The sequence below is a fragment of the Crotalus tigris genome, unplaced genomic scaffold (assembly GCF_016545835.1).
Source record: "Crotalus tigris isolate CLP2741 ecotype Arizona unplaced genomic scaffold, ASM1654583v1 scf7180000020019.1302030, whole genome shotgun sequence".
NCBI lineage: Eukaryota > Metazoa > Chordata > Lepidosauria > Squamata > Viperidae > Crotalus > Crotalus tigris.
The window spans coordinates 533,667-543,957 of NW_024097821.1; the positions used below are offsets into that span (position 1 = coordinate 533,667).

The 10,291-nt window shown below is 46.8% G+C and overlaps 1 protein-coding gene across 3 annotated transcripts; it reads right to left on the bottom strand.

The window, feature by feature from the left end:
* Window positions 1-1,897: 1,897 nt before the first annotated feature.
* On the bottom strand, window positions 1,898-9,129 carry IBA57 (iron-sulfur cluster assembly factor IBA57). 3 transcript variants are annotated; one of them, XM_039365295.1, is made up of 3 exons: window positions 8,588-9,129; window positions 6,807-7,144; window positions 1,898-2,309 (listed from the first exon to the last, which is right to left on the bottom strand). In XM_039365295.1, exons 1-3 carry the CDS (start codon window positions 8,857-8,859, stop codon window positions 1,915-1,917), a joined length of 1,005 nt encoding a protein of 334 aa, XP_039221229.1. In that variant the 5' UTR covers window positions 8,860-9,129; the 3' UTR covers window positions 1,898-1,914. The 3 variants fall into 3 exon arrangements, with proteins under 3 accessions (XP_039221229.1, XP_039221230.1, XP_039221231.1); XM_039365296.1 differs by having other exon boundaries at window positions 6,807-6,929; window positions 8,588-8,752; XM_039365297.1 differs by lacking the exon at window positions 8,588-9,129 and adding an exon at window positions 8,495-8,566.
* Window positions 9,130-10,291: the final 1,162 nt, after the last annotated feature.

Genomic DNA, 10,291 nt, shown 5'->3' on the forward strand with positions numbered 1-10,291 from the left:
AATATTCCAGATATGTTTCAATGGATTCTGCCTTGAATTTGGAGGGCGGAGTGGATATATATATATATTAGTTTGTCATTTGTACCTCCATAATTGTCTGGTTTGGAACAGCAACCAAATAAGGCAGACACAGACTTCAACAAATAGTTAGGATTGCAGAAAAAACAATCGCAACCAGCTTTCCTTCCTTGGAGGACCTATATACTGCACAAGCCAGAAAGAGGGCTGTGAAACTAGCTTCAGACCTCTCAAATCGTGGACATAAACTGTTTCAACTACTTCTCTCAAAACGTTATAGGGCCGTGGTGGCCAACCTATGGCACAGGTGCCACGGGTGGCACTCAGAACCCTCTCTGTGGGCACGTGCGCCGTCACCCCAGTCCTAGGCCTTCAGCTGGGTTTTATAAAACCTTTTTGCTTTTAGGCCTCCGCTGCCGTGTGCAAAACAAAAAAAAGGTTCAATCAATTTCAACTTCTCATGGGAAAAATAAGATCTCGCAAAGTTGGAATTGATTGATTGAATTTTTTAGTCCCATCCAGACAGCCGTTACCACTGCAGCCATGCCCACTCAATGGGCCACACCCACAAAATTGGCCACACCCACAGTGGGCCATGCCGACCAGGCACCCGACAATACATAAGTGGGTTTTGGGTTGCAGTTTGGGCACTCAGTCCCTAAAAGGTTCACCATCACTGTTATAGGGCATTGTATGCTAGAACAATCAGACACAAGGATATCTCCCCCCCTCCATGCCATCACTCTGCCAAACAACTAATTCCAACTTATACCCCAGTACAGAGGTCCCCAACCTTTTGGGCACCAGGGACCAGTTATATGGAGAGAGGATTTTCGCTTAACAACCTCACAATTCACTTAAAAAGTGCAGCATTTTGCTTAACAACTGTGGCAAAGCATGGTGCGCAACTCAGTTAACGACTGCCTTGCTTTGGAAACAAAATTTTGGTTGCAATAAGTGGTCTTAAGTCAAGGACTGCCTGTATTTAGCTGTGTCATTTCTCCCTTCCCTCTCCAATCTGGCAAAAGGCAGGACAGGATAGTGGGAAAAATAATGATTTTGGATGATTAAGTCATAGTTAATATGAACCCAAATTCAAAAGAATAGTGCCTATACAGTACTATTTTCCGTGAGGTTTAAAATTCTTTACCATTTTTGCAGTTTGCAAACGGCAATCAAGTGATCCCAGCACACGGCGATGGTTGTGAATAACGCACCTGGATTTTGCTCATATGACTATGGGGATGCTGCAATGGTTGTAAGTATGAGGACCTGTCATAAGTCACTTTTTTCAATGCCCTTGCAACTTTGAATGGTCACTAAATAAATGGTCGTAATATTTTCCTGATCAAAAAAAATGCGATGGAAATGAAGAATCCAAGTTGTTTTTTCAACTTGGCAACTTTAAGAGGTGTGGACTTCAATTCCCAGAATTCCCTGTGGTGGCTGGGGAATTCTGGGAGTTGAAGTCCGTATCACTTAGAGTTGTCAATTTGGAGAAATTCTGGTTTAAAGTGTCAAGGAATCTCATGGGAAGAACCACATTGATAGTTATAGCAAACAATATCAACAAATAGAGACTTAAGATAATAAATCTAGAATCAGCCAACTCGGGGAAAACTTACACGAGTTTAATTCTTTCCTTTGATTGTTAGGTTTTGTTTCTCTGGAAGGAAGATAAGGGAGGATGAGAGGAAGAATCAAATAAAGCTACAATAATATGACTGTCAGAGAATAAATAATAAGGGCCTAAAATTTCAAAGTTTTCCATCAATGTCAAACTAGGCACAATCATGAAGGATTCTTCCTTTCAAAGCCACTAACTTTCAGAATTGTGAAAAGAAGCATCCAAAGACAATAAACTTCAGAGCGAGTCATATTCAGCAGAAGATCACACTATTTATTGGCAGGTTGGGGCCACCATTTAGGAATGGATGCTGTGACCGTCACTTGCGAATCGTCGGGAAGTTTGAGCCGCAGTGGGCCCTTTGTGGTCGCCAAACGCAGCAAGGCAATTCCAAATTCGTTCTCACCCGCACGGAATTTTCCAGCCGACTTCCCCGATTCGGTCACAATTTCAGTACCTTCAGTGAGGCTCTCAAAAGGCATCAGCGGCAAGAGCTGTATGGGCAGGAGCCGTTTCCGGATGACGCCCATGTGGTGAGTCCTGGCCGTCAATTCCTGACCAATATAACAGCCTTTCGTGAAGCTTACACCATTCAGATAAACCAGGTTGGATTCCAAGGGCAAAGCGGTTCCATACGGGAGATCTTTCATGCCTTCAGGGATACCTGGAAGAAAACAAATCAGTCTGACTGAATTTCAGGACTATTATGGTTCGGCAGGACAGCCAATTCTGTAGAAAGGGTTTCTCTGGAAGTGAACATTATGCTAGGAAGTCTTTGCACTGATATAACAGTTCAAGTATTCCTTGACTTACAACTGTTTGTTTAGTGACAGTTCAAAGTTGCAGCAGCACTGAAAAAAAGTGGCTTATAACCAAGGCTTTTTTTGTCATAGAACGCCCAGAACGGAGTTCCGACACCTTTTTTGGGTGGAATCTTGTAGGGTAGGCAAGGCGGGCTGTATGACGTATGTGAGTTCTGGCACCTTTTTTTCCCCCAAAAAAGCATTGTTTACAACCATTTTTCACACTTACAAACTTTGCAACATCCCCATGATCACGTCATCAAAATTCAGAAACTTGGCAACTGATTCATATTTACGACAGCTGCATATCCCGGGGTCACGCGGTCCCCTTTTGTGACTTTCTAACAAGCAAAGCCAAAGGGGAAGCCAGATTCACTTAACCACCTTGTGACTAACTTAACAACTGCAGGGATTCATTTAACAGCTGTGGCAAGAAAGATTCGTTAAAACCGAGCAAAATTCACTTAACCACTGTCTAACTTAGCAAGAGAAATTTTGGACTCAGTTGTGGTCATAAAGTCAAGGAGTACCTGTATGTGAGGAAGACTTTGGGAGGCAGGAGGAAGAGCCACAAACGAGGCAGTGGTCAGATAATGGAATCTTGCAATAATAGTGAGAGTTAGAAATTCTGTTTGGGACTGAGTGCTTCTTCTACCGACCAACCGATTGGATTCAAGGGATCCATTCAGCATACAGTATTTATACAGAGAAAATGTTAGGGCATCTAGGAGCCATAATAATAATAATAATAATAGTAAAGTTGGAAGGGACCTTGGAGGTCATCTAGTCCAACCCCCTGCTCGGGCAGGAAACCCTACACCATTTCGGACAAATGGCTGTCCAGTCTCTTCTTAAAAACCTCCAGTGTTGGAGCATTTACTGCTTCTGGAGGCAGGTTGTTCCACTGATTAATTGTTCTCACTGTCAGGAAGTTTCTCCTTAGTTCTAGGTTGCTTCTCTCCTTGATTAGTTTCCACCTGTTACTTCTTGTCCTGCCCTCAGGTGCTTTGGAAAATAGCTTGGCTCCCTCTTCTTTGGGCAGCCCCTGAGATATTGGAACACTGCTATCATGTCCCCCCTTGTCCTTCTCTTCGTTAAACTAGACATACCCAATTCTAGCAACCGTTCCTTATATGTTTTAGCCTCCAGTCCCCTAATCATCTTTGTTGCTCTTCTCTGTACTCTTTCTAAAGTCTCAACATCTTTTTTACATCGTGGTGATCTAGCACTGCAGCATAAAACCAGGAGATGGAGAGTTTTAGACCTGCCTTACACACAAAAGCCAGCTGAGTGACTTTGAGCCAATCACTAGGACACTGGAAGTTTTAATCCTGCCTTAGGCATGGAAGCCAGCTGGGTGACTCTGGGATAACCACCAAGAGACGGTGAGTTCTAGCTGACTGTGAAAGCTGACTGTGTGATTGTGGGGAAAAATGCACGCGCAGCAAACTGCCGTGCTTCCCCCCCCCCCCACAAACCTCATAATCTTTTGATACCCTTTGTCCCCGTGAAGCAGTCAAAAGGTCATCCCCTTTTGACTTAATGCCTCACCTACCTAAACAGATAATATGCTTAAGTTCCTTCCTATCTCTTCCTGTCTTTGTCAGTTCTTTCTCCTTTTGATCTACCTGTATTTGTTCTTACCTGGTCTTTGACCATGTAATGTGTTACTAGAAAATAGTTGCTTACATGAAGACATTTTCCAATGAAGAAACCTTTGTCAGCATTTAATGGTAAAGCCTGTGTATGTAATAAGTATATAAGAAGCAATAAACTCAGAGTTTGTCAAGCTGTGTCCTGAAGCTTCAAACCTCTGCTCAAGACATGCCTGTGTCTTTTTCTTAGCGTCTTACATGTGATTTGGGGCCAATTGCCAGGAGACGGTGAGTTCTAGTCTTGCCTTAAGTATGAAAGCTGGGTGATCTTTAGCCAATCATCAGGAGATGGTCAGTTCTAACCCAGCCTTAGGAATGAAAGCTGATGGGGTGACTTTGAGCCAATCACCAGGTGATGGGGAGTTCTAGTATTGCCTTAGGCATGAAAGCTGGGTGACTTGGTGCTGGTCATTCTTTCTCAGCCAGCCTACCTCGCCAGGCTGTTATTGTGGAGAAAGTAGGGGAACTGGTGAATCTAAGGCAGTGATGATGAACCTTTTAGAGACCGAGTGCCCAAACTGCAACCCCAAACCCACTTATTTATCGCCGGGTGCCAGGTGGGCGTGGCCCACTGGATGGGCATGGCTGTAGTGATCATGGCAGATTGGGTGGGTGTGGCCAAAGTGGGCGTGATCACCTTGATGTTGCTCGTGGGGAGGGACACCTGTGGGGGCAGTCAGGGTTGGGGGTGATCCAGGGAGTCTCTGGCAGGTGAGGCGGTGGGCAGGAGGCTGGTTCTGCGGGGTGAGGCGAGGCAGGGCGGGAGTGCCATGTCGCAGGGCAAGGTGAGGCAGGGGCTGGGGTGGCTGCTGCCTGACACCATCGGCCCCCGCACACAGAGGCCAGCGAGCGCATGGATGCTGGGATGCATCCGGTCACGTGGGACCTCGGCGAGTTAGCGGGCGGCTGGTTGAAGAGGGACGGTTGCCATCTCCGGGGCATGGCGAGCGTGCCCACAGGTTCGCTACCACTGATTTCTCAATACTAATCTTGGGTTTGAGACTCTGGCAATCAAACCCAAGATTGGTTTTTAAAAAAAACCTTCTCTTAAGGCAGTGGTTCTCAACCTTTCTAATGCCGCGACCCCATAATACAGTTCCCCATGTTGTGATGACCCCCAACCACTTATACATCACCGGGTGCCAGGGGCGTGGCCAAAGAAAAGGGGGAAAAAATGGCAGACAGCCTTGTTTGGTGACCCCCGTGAAATGGTCGTTCGACCCCAAATGGGGTCCCGACCCACAGGTGGAGAACCACTGTCTTAAGGCAATGTTTCTCAACCTCAGCAGCTTTAATATGCAGGGACTTCAACTCCCAGGATTCCCTCAGCATCCTCTATATTTTCTGATAGAGATATATACAAAACACAAAATTCAAAAACTTTAAAATCCTAAAACAGACATGCCACGATTACACAGCACAGGGTCTGGACCAGAAGTGTCTGGACATTCACGTGTCTGGATGGTATAGGTCAGGGCTTTTCAACCAGTGGTACGGGTACCACCTGTGGCACATTGGCCCCTGGCAGGTGGTATGCGACCATCCTAGAAAAGTGGTAGTGGGGGAGGGGAATGACTTAAAACAGTGGCCAGCCTAAGCGAGAGACAGCTGGAGCTGCAGGGCTGTCAGAGCTCAGTGGAAGCGCCAGGATCAACGCCAGGCTCCAGCTGGAAAGCAGCATTGATCCTGCTGCTTCCGCTGAGCCCAGAAGAAGCGCAAATCAGCTGGAATGTTGCAGCCTCTCCAGGGTCTTGTGATTTACATTCAGATGCTTGGCCACTGATTCATATTTATGACGGTCACAGTGTCCCAGGGTCATGTGAAGTGACCAAAACTTGCTGCAACCACCCAGCAGATGGGGGGAATAAAAACCAAAACCCCACCCCACCCTACCCCCGCTGCCAATCCTCAACAGAAATGCTCACAACAATGAAAACTTCAGACAGGAGGAAGAGCACCACCAGGTGGGTAGGCAGGTGTCTTGCTCGGCACTTTTTTCAGTGCCATTGTAACTTCGAACAGTCACTAAGCAAATTGTTGTAAGTCGAGGATTACCTGCACTTCATCACTTTTTTTTTCTTTTTTTTGATCATCAAGTTTTTGACATCTTGCTAGGCGACGGGTAGTACTCAGATGTTGCCGTATCCCAAAAATGGTACAATGGGTGAAAAGGTTGAAAAGCCCTGGTATAGGGTCTCCTGCTTGAGCAGGGGGTTGGACTGGAAGACCTCCAAGGTCCCTTCCAGCTCTATCATTCCAAGTTCCATGTTGCACTTCCTGAATTCCACTCCCAAACCCATCATCACCCACTTTCCACACTGCCTTTCAGCTTCTTGTGATGACTCTAAGGCAGTAGTTCTCCACCTGTGGGTCGGGACCCCATTTGGGGTCGAACGACCATTTCACGGGGGTCGCCAAACAAGGCTGTCCGCCATTTTTTCCCCCCTTGTCCTTAGCTGTGCTACTCCCTTTTATTCTATTGGCTCTTGAAAGCCAATAGAATAGACTCTCTTGAATAGAGTCTAATTCTATTGGCTTTCAAAAGCCAATAGGAATTATCCAGGCTGTCTCTGCCCTGCTGAGCCCGCCAAAAGTCCCATTCTGCAAATGGTGCTGCACCAGTTGAGTAGTCCTCGACTTACGACCGGTTGGGGGTCGCGGCATTAAAAAGGTTGAGAACCACTGCTCTAAGGGCACTTTTACCTTGTTGATATCTATGCCGATGGTAATCCTTTAGCTCTCCAAGCCGGCATCCGGGGACGATCTCCAGAGGGTTTATGTCCTTGCGGATGATCAGCCTCCAACCCATAATCTTCACTCTGGGATCTGCAGTCAGAACCACAGCTTGATCAGCATTTTGCTCAGGCAAACCCTCCGACGGTTCCTTCGGAATGACAGCCCACAAAGAGAGGTCAGGACAGGGCGAGAGGTCTAATTTCCTGCGGATCTTATAAAGCTTCAGATGTTTTCGGAAGGAGTCCAGAAGACCTGCGTCACATTCCAACAAGACGTGCGGTTCTTCCTGCTTGTTTTCATGGAGTCTGAAAACAGATCCAAAATGAGCAAAGGAATTTGACAGCCTTCACACGGAAATCTGGTTTCATTTCCCTTCCTCTACTACAGCAGGGGTCTCCAAACTCAGCCACTTTAATATGTCAATTTCCAGTTTGGCCTGTCTAGGAAGTTAGCGCGATATCTGTGCCAGGGAGAGGAACCTATGCTAGAGCATAAGTCTCTAGACTTGGCAACGTTTAAGACTTGTGGACTTCAACTCCCAGAATTCCCCAGATCTCTAAGGCATTCTGGGAGTTGAAGTCTGCAAGTCTTAAAAGTTGCCATGTTTGGGGACTTATGCTATAGCATAGGTTCCTCGCCCTGGCACAGATATCCTGCTAACATCCGAGGCTGTTTCCTACAGCAGGACATGCCAAATTGCATTATGAAATGCTACTGTGTTTGGGGGTTATTTGGTGCACCCTGGTGCTTTGCTTGCAGACATTTCATGATCCCGCTAGCCCAGTGGTTCTCAACCTGTGGGTCGGGACCCCATTTGGGGTCGAACGACCATTTCACAGGGGTCGCCAAACAACGCAGTCTGCCATTTTTCCCCCCCTTTTCCTTAGCTGTGCTCCTCCCTTTTATTCTATTGGCTTTTGAAAGCCAATAGAATAGACTCTCTTGAATAGAGTCTAATTCTATTGGCTTTCAAAAGCAATAGGAATTGTCCAGGCTGTCTCTGCCCTGCTGAGCCCGCCAAAAGTCCCATTCTGCAAACGGTGCTGCACCAGTTGAGTAGTCCTTGACTTACGACCGGTTGGGGGTCACGGCATTAAAAAGGTTGAGAACCACTACACTAGGGAATATTATGAGCTTGGCGAGGAGGAGGGGGAGAGGAGGAGGAGGAGACAACTGTGGGGTCAGTGGTACTCTCTGAGTCTGTAGTTGTTCTGCAGACCTTTCAGGACCCAGCTAGATAATATCATCAATGTTAGAAGGGAGTGGGCTGCTAGCTAGGTCCCCTCTGGGTGGTTTGCAGCAAAATAAAAAAAAGATAAAAGATGGTACAAGCAAGAAAGAGGAAGTGAATCCATGAAAATCATCTTTTTTTTCTTTTCATTGGCACTGAAGGCCAGGTAGAATGGATTTTGTCATACTTGCAATACTTGGGCTTTGTAGTTCTTTTGCACTGGCTAGCTCAATTGGGTTTCCTCATGTTTTCATTTTCCTTGAGAAAAAGGGAAATTAAAATACAAGAAAAACCCGTTTCAGTGATTGCAACAGTACTACAAAGACCATATTGCAAGTGTTGCAAAGCCCATTGTAGCATGGCCCTCAGCATCCGGCTATCCAGAGCTCCGAAACAAGCCCTTTTCGCGCGCGGAAGAACGCACTACAACTTCCATCGCTCCCTGCCACCGATGGCGGCGGATGATGAACGTTCGAAGTCCGGCCACGGCTCGCCCGGCTGAGCGCACCGTACGCACCTGTACGCGATGACGTCATAGAGGCTCCTCCCCTGGACGTTGAGGGCGTGTGCGTAAAGCGCGCGCGGCGCGGCTCCGCCCACCTCGGCGAAAGGGGTCACGTCATTGGTGAGGAGTCCTTGGAGGAAAGGGACCGTCTCCGGGCCTTGCAAGCGGAGGAGCGCGCGGTGGCTCAAGGGGAAGCAAACGGCGGCCGCTTTTATGTCGCCGCCGCCCGAGTGCAAATTTCGCGGGAGGCCCCGCCGCAGCGCCGCGCTCGCCCTCACCAGCATGGCGGCCTGACGAAGAGCGACCAAGGAACTGGAAAAGACCTCGGCGCCGCCATCTTGTGTATGGTCGAGGGTGGAGCCAGAGGGCGTGAAGCGGCTTGAGTCAAGTGCGCAAGCGCAAAGAACCCTTTAGCTCTTGGCCCACTGACTTAAGGAGGCGGGGCCGAGCTCCTCAGGTGGCTCCTCATTGGCTGGTCTTTCCGGTCGCTGCAATCACGTGCTGAATGCGGAAGCGATTTTGGGCCTTTTATTGTATGCTGCTGTTTCTTATTCCAAAGATGTCTATGGATTGGTTTAACGTACGGCACGTCAAACATGGACTAACAAATATATTAACATTTCATCTAATTAATAAAATATTCTAAAATATAAGCGTCAGAAAGATTATGCTCACATACCAGTGTCTTCTAGGCCATCTAACCATTGAAGCACAGCATTCATTCATGTTAAAAAAAAATCAGATCCTGGATCTTTTCGAAAACATGGCAACGAAAATGAAATGTCTATGGAGGTTCTCAGTCATCCAGGTCGTGGTTGTCTTAAAGGTGCTTTTTCAAAAGGCAACTGGACTTCCTTTGTTTTTCCTTGAAGATATTTAGCTTCTCATCCAAGAAGCTTCCTCTGTTCTGAATGGATGGTGTGTGTTCCCCCCCCCCATCTAGTCAGAACTGATGAAGCTTCTTGGATGAAAGTACCTTTGGGACAACCATGACCTGGATGACTGAGAATCTGCAGGTAGTCCTCAACTTAGAACAGTTCAGTTAATGACCATTTGAAGTTACAAAGGCACTGAAAAATAGTGAATTATGACTGTTTTTCACACGACTGTTGCAGCATCCCCATAGTCATGTGACCACACTTCAGACACTTGGCAACTGACTTGTATTTATGACGGTTTGCTTAAACAACCATCTTATTTAACAACTGCAGTGATTCACTTAAGAACCGTGGGGGGGGGGAGAAGTTAAAATGAGGCAAAATTGACAATATCTCACTTAGCAAAGTAAATTTTAGGCTCAATTGTGGTCATATGTTGAGGACTATCTGTACATAGACATTTTGCCTTTCCTTATAACGCTTTGGACAGAAGGCAGGCAGGACAATGAAGCGAGTAAGCCACAGCCTGCGTTTTTTCTTTCTACAGCAAGGGTGGCCAACCTTGGCAACTTTTAAAATCGTGCAGTTCAAATCCCAGTATTTCCCAGCCAACCTGCCAAGGTTGGATACTCCTGGTCCATACTGAATCTCCATTAGCAGGGAAACTCAAACCCAGCACTGGGGATATTTTTTAAGTTTGGAGCGTCTTTATCTTGCTTTTAGGCAATTGCTGTGATCAAATGCAAGCGGAGATAATTCTTGATGTACAGTTATTTCTTTAGGGACTGTTCGAAGTCATAGCAGCACTGGAAAAAAAGTGATTTTTGACCCTCGGACT